At 42.8% G+C, this 12,697-nt stretch overlaps 1 protein-coding gene and 1 long non-coding RNA gene across 2 annotated transcripts; one reads left to right on the top strand and one right to left on the bottom strand.

Annotated features, from left to right (window-relative positions):
* Positions 1-3,188: 3,188 nt before the first annotated feature.
* Positions 3,189-4,785, bottom strand: LOC143335703 (uncharacterized). The gene is made up of 3 exons (XR_013078445.1): positions 4,671-4,785; positions 3,995-4,066; positions 3,189-3,296 (listed from the first exon to the last, which is right to left on the bottom strand). It is a non-coding gene; the product is annotated as an uncharacterized LOC143335703 (long non-coding RNA).
* On the top strand, positions 4,746-12,283 carry lipea (lipase, hormone-sensitive a). Its single transcript, XM_076755280.1, has 11 exons — positions 4,746-4,812; positions 7,113-7,354; positions 7,892-8,176; positions 8,300-8,390; positions 8,483-8,628; positions 8,729-8,914; positions 9,379-9,531; positions 9,810-9,954; positions 10,074-10,301; positions 10,651-11,039; positions 11,313-12,283. Exons 1-11 carry the CDS (start codon positions 4,746-4,748, stop codon positions 11,577-11,579), a joined length of 2,199 nt encoding a protein of 732 aa, XP_076611395.1. The 3' UTR covers positions 11,580-12,283.
* Positions 12,284-12,697: the final 414 nt, after the last annotated feature.

Here is a 12,697-nt window from a genome sequence, read left to right as displayed (position 1 = left end):
TATCCCTCACTGTATCCATGTCTGTTTGTGACTATCACTGTGTGTGTATGTGTGTCTCAGAGTTTGACATAAACATGTACACAAAGCATCCAATGATGTGAGGACAGGAAGGCAGTTTGACCCGTTTGTCTCCCTTATTGGAAAGGAGTGCCTGCACACTCAACATCCCCTCCTCTTGACACACTGCACAACAGTGACTGTGTTGAGCCTTCATTGCCACTATACATGTGTGTTTAGGTGACAGACACTTATAAATGAACCTTAGTTTGGACGTGCTGTTTCTTTTCCATGAGTCACCGATCAAAGACTTTGCCTCTTGTTGGACACAGTCCCTTTAGTTACAAATTAAAGAGCAGTATCAGCTCCCGCTCTTACTGTGGGGAACTTTGGGATGTTTCATTCTCACTCTGGATACGACAGGGGGTCAGATTTGGGCCATTGAGGAAATGTGCAATCAGGGCCTTTCCAGAAATCCAGTATTAAGAAAAAATGTACACAAAAGAGAGTGTTTAAATCAATGTCTTCCTTGTAGCTTGTTTCCTGATATTTGTATCATTGGCAAAGAGATATCAAATGAGGAAATTAGACCTTTTAAGTATTTTCAATGGGTAAGAGTGAAATGGAATTCTTAATCTTGGTTTGGCACATCTTCTGGATCAATAAAACATATCAAAACTACACATCTGGATGTGAATTTGTAGATTTTTATATCCTCGTACGTGCAGTAGATAACAAGAAAACAGCAAAATTATCTTGCATTGTTAAGACATTCTAAAAAAACTGAGGAAGAAAATCAGGAAATGTTCATCCACATCATATCATGTCCTCCTTATCCCATGGCCTAAGTTTTCACCAGATTTCAAGTCTGTAAACAAGTCTTTCAGATATATGAATAACCAAGAAACATGACACACATTCTACAAACTGTAAAAAGGACAAAAAAAGCAAACAAAAGAGACCAGAAACACTAACTCTCTTTCTCCCACCCTGTTACTACTAACTGCACAAAGCAGAAAAGACTGGCCTTAACACATCAAACCACACTGAAATATACACATCAGTGTCATGCAGGCGTTCTCTTCCGGGACGCCAGCATGGACCGACATGGAGCTGTCTGCACGGCAGCTCTGTTGACAGTTTATGAGTAAACTGGCTGCATTGGATGCTACCCTGGCTTAAGATACATCTGACACCTGCATCTGAGGTCAGCGGCAATCAGAGGGTCTCTGTGAGGGCAGCAGTCGACAAAGACGTGTCTGCGGTTGTGACTTCACCACTAAGGTCACGCATCAACAGGAAACTTGATCCAGATCAGATCAGACTCACACCAGGCCACCACTGGGGCCTTCGGTATAAATAAAAGAATGATATCTATGTGTTATCAACAGAATAACCTGATTCAAACACGCAATAAACCAACAACAATTTGTTTAACCGTAGTGCGACTGTGATTTGTCAGTGATTTCATTACACAACTGACGCAAAATCAATATATCTCATAATCAATTGTTTGTTTAAATCATTTATCAAGCAGCAAGACTAGGAGTCTACAGCCATGTTAGCTTTGAGCTAAATGGGCATGCAAACAGGCTCACAATGACAATGTTAACACGCTGATGCTAAGCAGGCGTAACGCTGACCATGTTCACCATCTTACTGTAGCATGTTAGCGTACTAACATTAGCTAATTAGCTCAAAACTCAGCTGAGGCTGATGGGAATGTCATTAGTTTTGCAGGTATTTCAGTCCACCTTGAAGATGTTTCTGGTCTGCTGCTGGCACTGGTTGAAAAGTCAGGACATGACTAAACTCACTTGGATTGATCCTCATGAAAATCATGAACATCTGCACCAAACTTCATAAAAATCCATCAGACAGGTGTCAGGTGACATTTTGCCTAAAACCACATATAATCAAAGGGCCATACGGTCAGCTCAGTGACCTCATGTACTAGAGCTGAAACAGTGTGTATCAGTTTTGGACTGTTTGGGCAAAACAGGCTATTTGACATGGACCTGTCTCACTATTTCCTGACATTTTATACATAAAACAGTTATAGCCGTGTCTTAACAATAGCGTTTGAGGACCATACCTGCAGCTGAGTGATTGTATGTACACATGGGACACTGTGTACACAGTAGAAACACACAGTGCAACACAAAGCTTGGACACCAGACTGTATATAGTATGTATAGTATGCCACTCTATTGATTTAAACACAGACGATGAAAACTTATCATTGTGAGAACAAACTGTGATAGGAAAGTTTGCTGAGGAGGACGCTGAGTCACGGAGAGGAAGAAACATCAGTGAGAGTCAGACACAAAGAAAATAAAACCTGACAGGAATCTTCCTCGTTCTTGTGATCATGATCATTTACAAGTTTTCAGTGTTTATTGTTGGATTGTCCCATTTGATTTGCTAGGCAAATATCTATTAATAAATGTCAAGAAATGCCCATTGACTGCTTTTTTTTCTTTTATCATAAAAATTTGTGCTAAGAAACTCCACACAAGTAAATCAATGTTGTTCTTAGTTCTCTGCCACATTTTTGAGGCTGGAAAGGAGTTTCTATCTTGAAAAAAACGGTACAATAATGACAAATTCAGGATAGATGGCACAGCTGTGGAAGAACGGGGCAAGACACAACAAATACAACTGTATTTTTCCCACTACTGAATGTAGCTGTTTAGGAAAAGTCACTGCATGTTCATCTGCCTCACAGTCTGTTTATGGTGTCAAATTGCAGAGGAGAGGGTGTTAAATAAAAGCAGTGAAACCTGCATGGACATCAGTCAGATGAAGGACGTGTTTAGGTTTACAGTTCAATTAAGTAACACAGAAATGTTGAGCCAACAAAAGATCACTGAGGTGACCTTTGATAATGTGCACCAATCTGATATTCTTGAACGTATATAACCCCCACAGTTAGTTAGAACTGAAGAACAGGTGAGTGTCCACAACATAAATAGCGACAAAACCAGAATACCATAAACACAGCATCATAACAACACATCAGTGCTGCGTCATACACAGAAAGGGACCATAATGACATCCATACTGTACACTCACAGCATCACCACCACACCCAATACATCATTTAACACCTGTTACACACTGCATCAACTCCATCTGGATGTTTCAAAGGCGCCCTTTTCATATATTAGACTATAAGATTAGCCACTTACCTGCGGAGTTTGAACTGCATGTTGAGCGTCACTTCATTCATGACATCTTCTGTTTTAATATTGCTGATGGCTGTGAGGAAAACCTCAGCTCTCCCCTGTGATGCTGTTCTAGGAGAGAGGAGGATAAATAAAGGAGATTTTAAAAAGTGTTACCCTCACATCAGGCAAACCGATGCACCTGAAGTGACCCTTTAAACTTTATTTTACAGGCTTAACATTGTAAGATGTACCCACGCAGCTTTTCACTTACTTAGATGCATTTATTCTATTGAAAAATGAGCCTTTTAAAACACTTTGGAACAGTTATAGTTGTCTGGAATTATTAGACTTATTATTACTATTTTTAGGCTATTAAAAAATGTGCTGGGTGGTTTTAAGAGTAAGAAAGTCCAGGTCCAACTCCCAGCACGCAGTAGAGGAAAACGGCCACTAGAGACTCCCATAACCTCATCTCTCTCTCCCTCTCTGTCTCTCACACACACACACTCTCACACATACTGTATATAGACACAAAAGAAAATGAGAGTGATGAAGTACAGTATGAACGTGCACGGCATTTCTTCTAGCCATTACTGTTTGTTTTATTGTGCACAACAGCGAGGAGAGAGGTCACCATACAGCACACACAATATGAATGCCTATGGTGAAATTTCTAGAGATGTCTGTGAGCTGACAGGCAGAGCAGCAGGACACACATATGTGGACCTTTTTCCACAGACAACATTATTTGAACCGTGAATCTACATTTGACACGACACAATGGGAAAAAACACTGATGTAAATAATAAAGTGAACGATGTTTGAACCTCATTTAGCTGCTTCAGTTTCAGGGTCCTGGTGTTGTGTGTCCTGGCTCCCTGTCATGGTTACTGGGACACCTGAATAGAACAGAGCTTTAATTAATGTTATTAGTAACACCTGTGCTTTGTCTGCAATAAAAAAAGGTCTATTTCACAGGCTACCTCTATAAGCAAATAGCTTAACAATACATTAAACCATGAGGTGACGGTGCTTTAACATGTTGAAATCTGATCAGTTATCTCATAGCATTGGTTTGTATCCCATAATTTTGACTTGTAAAGGTTAAAAACAATGGTATAGGCTACTATCTCATAATATTATTAGTTCTACCATTCCTAATTTTTATTTAATTTTTATTATTTAATTTAATTTTCTGGCCAAAATGTTGCTTCCTTATGTTTGGTTTCCGGCCGACAACATATAAGATGTAAAGGAATATATTTAAATAACGTTAGGCTAACGCTGTATCAGCTCCTGTAACGGACTGGCTGACAAACTTTGCATGTACAGTAAATAACTGAATTTAACAGGAGTTATATCTCAGATAATCACTCCAACTTTAATCCTACTCATCCAAAGGAATAAGAGGCTTCTTTCCAAAAATTCACCATTAAATTTATCAGCAAAATCTACACCTGATTCATAGTAACTCCGTTGCGTTTGTTGGTAATGTTAGCCTACCTGTTGATTCATTAAGCTAACAGGCTGAGGGGCACGCGCGGCGCCGCGCGCTCTGTTCACATGACGTTACCCAGAATGCTGCGGGACCGAAACCGGCAGAACAGCCAAGAAAACTACAAAAGAAGGAAGAGGATGCGGGTCGGTAAGTGAGACCAATTTCAAAACACATCTAAAAACACATTCGGCACATTTTGTGGCGTATTGTCGCGGGGCGGTATGTCAGTGACGAATAAGAAGCGATGTCGTTGTATTTCAGCGTTTTTACGTGACTCGAAACAGAAAGTGACAGCGCGAGCGGCAGTTCAAGTCCTCCAACTTGTTGGTGTTGCGGGCGAAGTTGTCACCAGTAGCGAACGAAAGCTCGATAGCTACAACAGCGGCTCTGCTAACAATTTGACAGTGAAGTATGTGTGAAGGTTTGCGGATAAGCTAGCGGAAGGACGCCTGGAAAAACGGCCCAAAACCTCTGGAAGGCGTTTTAGAAGCACAAGAAGCTGATATCTGTGCGGTAAAGTGATATCGCTCGCCAGTGACAGAGGAGAGACTGTTGACAGCTTTACGTCATTTATCAGCTGTTTTGGTTTAAAGTGCTGCTGGAGGACAGCCCAGGCTCTTTATTTTGGTAAATGGTGACATTCAGCTGGGAAACAAAAGGATTCAAGTACTGAGTTATGCAAAACAGAAGCTGAAAACAAAATTGTACCTCGTGGACTGAATTAATTAAAATGGTACCAGGCTATTTTAAAGCCCTCATTGAATTTAACATTAGGTCAGATGTTCTAAATTCAAAGTTGATTGTGTACAGCTATTACACTGACTTTTTTAGGCTGACACGCCTATTAAAATTTGAAATCTATATGATTCTTACTGTCAACAAACCCATCAGTAAATGAATCCTGCTTGCAAGTATTGTTGTCCATAAATGATAAAACACATCAGAGAGCAGCAGTGTTGCACTGGGTGAAATATTCCCTCATTGCAGTGAACATGGGCACTGTTAGTTTGAATATTTTCATGGGATTTGTTGACAGTAAGGACAACACAAGACTAACTGAACAATCAAAGAAATAAATATGATGAATCTTTGGTGTCTGGTGTTGTTGATCACACTGGGGCCTAGTGGGATGAAGGTGCATGACATGTCTGATGCAGATAGCTCAAAGAACATCTAGGGCTGACATATTGTTGTTGTCATAAGCCTAAAGGGCTGCCCATTGAGACACTGACTACTGAGCAGAAATAGAAAATCAAGCATGTGTCAAAACTGTGATAAAGCCTCCAGTGTTTATGAACGTTGTGACAGTGTCCTGATTTCACCTCCTGCTCCGGGCTGTGTACACTGACAGCTGCTGTTGACACAGAGCTTTTCCACTGTTTGTAATATTTAAAGCCACTCTGCATCTCTGCATGTACATTAACGTAGTGACTTTGATGGAGCTCGGTAACATTTAATGTCAGTGAACTGCACACTGCATGCTCAGTGTGTGTCCTGGGTATTTGTTGTGTATAGTCATGCATCTACACCAAAAAGCACTTATGGGACAATATGAATTAAATCCTCTCTCATTATGTGTTATTTTACATGATGTTTTTGATATATATTGTGGCATTTTTGTGAATGGGACATTTTGACATTTGAATGATTAACTGTCCCAGCGGACAAATAATGCAATGGTGACACTTTCTCTATATTACTTCAAACATATAGTCGTTGCTTTGCTTTGCTTTCTGTGCTGAAGTGTCTTGTTGCTCATGGCATGTTTGGAATAATCTAATATCCGTTGATGTATTGCCCCAGTTGATTTATTGAAAGATAGACATTTTGTGACACACTGCAGTCTGGTACTGTGTCCACTAGGCCTCACCTTCAGCTGAACTGTCACAAAGCCAACAGGCAACTTTTCTTTCCTCCATATCTTCTGTTTTGTAGGCTTCACATTAGAGCCTGTAGCTGTCTGGTTGTTAATGTGCGTGCTGGTACGATCTTGCAAAGTCTTTCTCAGGTATCTGGAAAGAGAGCAGACTCTTGATGTACAAGTTTTCAATATTTGCGATCAACCTTACATTGGATGTGCGTGTTTGAGTATGACGAGCGGTCATTTTATCTTATCTTTGTCTTTGTGTTTTCATTGACTTGCCAGAGGAAGACCTTATAGAGCGAAACGTTGCCTCTGAAAAAGAATGATAGTGTTTATTTGGAGCTGCACTGTCACATCAACCCTTGACCAAACAGATAAGAGTATAATCTCCGAAGTGTGATTATACCTCATCTCTTGCAGGAGATGAGGTCATTAAGATCTGCGTGTTTGCCCTCTTCTTCAAGCTGTACAGTGCACGTCACATGTCTGCTGCGTCGGTTGCTCCAGAGGCAGATACTGTGTATAAAGGAGGTTGAAGAAAACCCTGATCCTGCTCTTGTCTCTATTTCTCCCCCAACCAAAGATATGGATCACAAAGTTGTGTTTGCAGCCTTGGCGACAGTATGCGAGGACAACATTTCCATTATGAGTGGGCCTTCTGATTTGCCGCACGGCGCTGTTGCCAAGCGACTGGTCACTTGTTTGAAACAGATTCAGGAGCACGGCCGAGCGCTGGAGCCCGTGGTCGGAGGCTTCACCGCCATCTTCCACCATTATGACTTTGACGCACAAACGCCTGGGAATGGCTACCGCACCCTGATCAAGGTATGCCTGACCCCGCTGACTGGATGTGTTGTTCCACTCACTGCTGAGCAGTGTTTGTACTAATGAGTTATTTTTCCTTTTGTAAGACTGAACAAAACAAAAACCAGTGTATTCACTGTTCATTCGTATCATTTGGTCTATGTAACGGCAGAAAGTTGACTCACCAGATTGTTTGTTTTTGTTTCTGTTGTGTCTTCATGCAGCCAGACATCAAAAACAGGAAATGTAATTAATTTAAAAATTAAGTCTTAAAATGACCAAAACTCAAACCAAATCCAAGAAAATTTTAAAGATATTAGATGAGATTAATCATCAGCATGTTAAAGTACTGTAGGTAGCACATAATGTGAAATGTGTCAATGCAACCGCCTTACTGACTTTGTTTGTTTACACTAATGTCTGAAAATGCTGCACATTTTGAAACTATCAAAGGATAACAATCTTGTGTTATTCTGTATTCTTCTTATTGTCAAAAATCTCATCGATGCAGGCTCTCGACTCTCTCATCAAAAGCTGCCCTGTATTTCTTTCTTTCAGGTGTTGCAATCCTGCCTTCTGCACATCATTCACAAGGGCCGTTACATTGCCTCAAATTACAACAGCGCCTTCTTCAGGGCGGAGCACAACGCCTCTGAGATGGAGGCGTACTGCAGCGCTCTGTGTCAGCTGCGCGCCCTGCTCCACCTCGCCCAGCGGCTCCTCAACGACAACGACTACGGCCAGCTGTACTCCCTGCAGGACGGGGAGCTGAGCCGCAAGTTCGTGCAAGAGTACATCTCCATGCACAAAGCCTGTTTCTACGGCCGCTGTCTGGGCTTTCAGGTCAGCCCACCAAAACAGACAAATGACCAGTTTAGTGTTCTTAAGAAGGATTTTTGAGAAGCTTCACAGTCAGTTGGCCTCATGATAAAAACATGTGTGATTGTCCATTGTTTCTGTTCACAGTTCTCGCCAACGCTGCGTCCCTTCCTCCAGACGGTTGTCATAAGCATGGTCTCATATGGAGAGACATATGGCAAACAGCAGTCTGGCTTGGGTGAGTCTTTTTTTGGTCTCCTCTTTGGTGTTGCTGGATGGCCGCGTTGTGGCCTTTTCAGGTGTGTTTTTAAGTCATCCATCCTCTTCCAGGTATGGCAGCCCTCTCTCTCCTCACATCAGGGAAGTACGTCATCAATCCAGAGTTGCGGGGTGCTGAGTTTGAACGCATTACCCAGAACCTGGACATGCAGTTCTGGAAGTCCTTCTGGAACCTCACAGAGTCCGGCCTTATAACAGTAGGCAGGGTCACATATTGTCCCGCTGACTCTCAAATTAGCTGAAGTCGTGTTTAATGTTTGAACTGCTCAACCCCCCGCCATCTCCTCCTCTGTGCAGGGCTTCAGCAGGATAGCCTCGAGTCCAGTGCACGTGAATTTCACCCTGACTTTGCCTCCTGTCACTCTCCGCCTCCCACTGGCCTCAGACCCCAGTCTAACAGCCACCGTGTCACCTCCAATAGCCCACTGGGGCCCCGGGCCAGTCCACATGCGTCTCATCTCTTGTGAGCTTCGAGAAGGACAGGTCTGTCTCCTTACTTAAACAGCCAACGACCAAAGAGAAAAAGTCTTGTATTTCTGATACAAAATACAAAGAAATTAAAATTTTGTTCTTTCTAAGGGGAATTTAATATAAAGATAAGAGTTATCCAACTGTATAGAATGCAGCACGGTGAAACAACGCTGTGTTTCTCCTGGTCCCTGGTACAAAACAGGAAGCTTGAATAGTGCACATTCAGAGGGACTGAAGCAAACATTCACACTGCACATGAGGTGCAACAACACAGCACAAAATAGGTACAAAACAGGATGCAGAAACAATGTACAAGGGACATGAAGTACACTGTGATGAAAATGTGTTAACTCTGATAGGAAAGGTTGTTTTTCATGTCATTCTCTTTGAGACTTAATTGTGTTAAGTAAAAGCATGTTTTGCTGCTTTGTGTCTTTTATTGTTAATTATTAATTACCTCTCGGCTTACTTTACAGGACAGTGAAGAGCTGCTGTCTTTTTCTCGAACAGACCCCCCTCCCATCACTGTGTCCCGTCTCCCCTGGGTACAGAAGCAGCCCCGCTCCCCCTGGCTGCTCATCCACTTCCATGGAGGGGGCTTCGTGGCTCAGACTTCCAAATCCCATGAGGTACACCACAGACTGCAGGACTGGTGTAAGACTGCAGGTGTTAGCTGTATCTGGATCTGTAGTAGATGTCTACAAAGGTTATTGTTTGGTTAACACTGATACTCTTGATCCCATTACAATTATAGTTATAATAATATTTAGCACAAGATGTTTCAGTCCTGCAAAGTGTCTGTGAAATCAACCATTATGTAATAAATTCAAGGAAAATAAGCAGCTGTAAATGGTTTGCGTATATCATACACAGTTATTCTGTTTCTGTCCACCTCCTAATGAATCAGAATTATCTTCGGATTTGGTCGAAGGAGCTGAACGTACCCGTCCTCTCCGTGGACTACTCTCTGTCACCTGAAGCACCTTTTCCCAGAGCTCTGGAGGAATGTTTCTACGCCTACTGCTGGGCTCTGAACAACTGTCACCTGCTGGGTACGCGTGTGACGCCACACAACACAGGACGAGAGCAAACCAGTTGGGACATGTTTGTTTATCGGTGTGTGTGTGTGTGTGTGTGTGTGTGTGTGTGTGTGTGTGTGTGTGTGTGTCAGGCTCCACAGCAGAGCGGGTTTGTCTGGCAGGTGACAGCGCTGGAGGAAACCTCTGCATCACTGTGTCCATGAAGGCCATGTCCAGCGGCATCCGAGTCCCTGACGGCATCATGGCCGCCTACCCCGCCACCTTGCTCACCACCGACGCCTCGCCGTCCCGCCTGCTCACGCTCATCGACCCGCTGTTGCCTCTAGGCGTTCTGGCAAAGTGCCTCAACGCCTATGCAGGTATGTGAGTGTACAAAGCACAGCAGTGGGCGTGTGCTGCTTCACGCGCCGTTAAACACAAGAGCACTTTCCGGCGCCACTGGAACAGAGAACAGAATCTCAGAGGGATGAGTTTGTTTGTGCCACGTTGTCACTTAATTGTGATTCAATTACCGACTTGCCGGTACACGATGATGAATATTTTAAAAATAAGTTGATCCTAATGCCGAAATGAATACATGAACGGTTCGTTTTTCTCTGTTTTAATGAAGGAGATCCTTAAGAGCCACATTCATGTTGCATCAGTCCATCTGTCTCTCAGGTATCTTTTTTTTGTCCTCTCATGTATTTCATCCCTTGTTCATGGCAGGTGCAGACTGTCAGACGGTGCAGCCTGCAGTGGAAAGCGGCGGTCTGAGCTCTCTGGGTAGAGACACCGCCGTGCTGCTCAGCGATCTCACCCAGGGGGCCTCCAACTGGATCCAGTCCTTTCTGGACCCCATGCGGACTTCAGGCGGAGCCCGCTCACCGTCATCAGTTCAGAGGCCCCAGAGCAACGAACCTCGCAGGACACCCACCCAGACCGCCGCACCAAACTGCGGAGGTCACATGGATTACCCAGAAGGCTTTGAGCCCCTGCGATCTGAGTGCCTGGCTTTTATTCGCCCAACTTCCTGTCCCATTATCAGGAACCCGTTTGTATCACCTCTGCTGGCTCCTAACAACCTGCTGAAGGGCCTGCCACCTGTGCACATAGTGGTAAGAGGAACTGAGGAGTTTATCCTCATCCAGACTCAGTTTAACCACTCAACTTCGTTCATTTTCAACATGGTGTGTAACTTCAGCAGATGCACAGCCGCAGAACATCCTCCTGCAGCTCTAGTCACAGGTCTTAAAAAATGAAACTATAGTGGCAATAAATAAGATTTTTAACCTCATAATCAGACATTTCCTTTTACTTCATGAACTGATTTTAAATCACTGAACAAATTTGGGATATGAGTGGAAATTGTTTCCTGTTTCTCCTCACAGGCCTCTGCTCTGGACGCCTTGCTGGATGACTCGGTGATGTTTGCCAAGAAGCTGCGAGACATGGGCCAACCTGTGAGTCTGACGGTGGTGGAGGACCTGCCTCATGGCTTCCTCAGCCTATCGCAGCTCGCCAAGGAGACGGAGGTCGCGTCAGAAATCTGTGTGGAGCAAATGAGGAAGATTTTTCAGGAAGAAAACCCGACACCTGCCCTTCGCAAACGGCCAAAGCTGGCAGAGACTAACCAGAGCACCGATCCGTCGGGCTGATTTAGCTGCCATTCTTGGGACTGTTTTGTTCTCGGGAGAAAAACAGATCTGACATGATGTGGTGAGAGGGATGCAATAAATTTAACAAAAGGAAACAAGCGAGAATTATGTGGACTGGAGGAAGCTTAGGGACTCTGCACTTCAAACCTTTACTGTAGGCAGCAGTGATTGATAGAGGCACTAAAAACTCTCTATAACCAGCTCTAAAATGACCCTGAATGAGGACAAAAAAGGAAGGAATTATTTTTCTACAAAGATTTACATGTTCTAGATCCAGATCAAATGCACATCATCGAGAATATAACTGACAGAAACACCACCGTAACCAGCTCTCACAGCGATTTCTTACCTGACACACGTCAGTAATGGGAGCTGTCGTGCCTTGAATTTAAAGTGCTGCTGTCTTTGCTTCATGTATGAACAAAAGCTTTGCCTACGTTTCCAGACGGACCAGGATTAAAGGTTTACTTGTACAGGAAACACATTCCAGATGCACTGTGTTCTTATTACATCTGGATTAAATGTGTAACCTGGTTTTGCCAGTTTGTCACATGTTTACAGCACATTGATAAGGAGGCCTTCACGGTGTATTAACCAGCAGTATGTGCGTATGAGAGTAACTTGTAATACTGTAAATGAATTCTAAGTATTTCTCAATATTATTATTTGTTATTTAAAGTCTGAATTAAATCAAAACTGCAAGGAATGCTTGTGCTTAATCTGTTCTGTGCAGCCAAAAGATAAACCTCTTTGAAATCTTTTTATTTATTTAATCAGCCAGTTCATAAATAGTGGTTATTTTAGCGTGTGTTATGTAGAAACATTGAAAAAAAAAAAAAGAAGAAAAATATCATGTTGCATTCACAGGAAGATGAGTGCTGTTATTACTGTACACATGCTTTATTGCAGGTTATTCCTGTGGAATAACCAAGTCACAGCACAACCCGCAACCCGACTGCAAAAACAATGTCTGAATTTGAATTATTTAACACAGCTTGACATTTTCCATCCCTTATGACAACTCTGCACCAAATATTTGCTCTTGTTGCGGTTCCTTCTTCAGAATCAGATGACAGTGATGTTCATATGGTTGAGAAAACATGCTTTAAGTTTGAAGA

Source organism: Chaetodon auriga, chromosome 17 (assembly GCF_051107435.1).
Source record: "Chaetodon auriga isolate fChaAug3 chromosome 17, fChaAug3.hap1, whole genome shotgun sequence".
In the NCBI taxonomy this organism is placed as follows: Eukaryota; Metazoa; Chordata; class Actinopteri; order Chaetodontiformes; family Chaetodontidae; genus Chaetodon; species Chaetodon auriga.
Note: the sequence above shows the minus strand (reverse complement) of the source record. Positions and strands in the feature narration are given on the sequence as shown.

Bases quoted from the DNA above. Each gene is read 5' to 3' on its own strand.
- lipea (XM_076755280.1), top strand. From the start codon at position 4,746: ATGCTGCGGGACCGAAACCGGCAGAACAGCCAAGAAAACTACAAAAGA. The intron at 8,391-8,482 runs GTGAGTCTTTTT...ATCCTCTTCCAG, and splicing joins CAAACAGCAGTCTGGCTTGG to GTATGGCAGCCCTCTCTCTC. The intron at 11,040-11,312 runs GTAAGAGGAACT...TTCTCCTCACAG, and splicing joins TGCCACCTGTGCACATAGTG to GCCTCTGCTCTGGACGCCTT.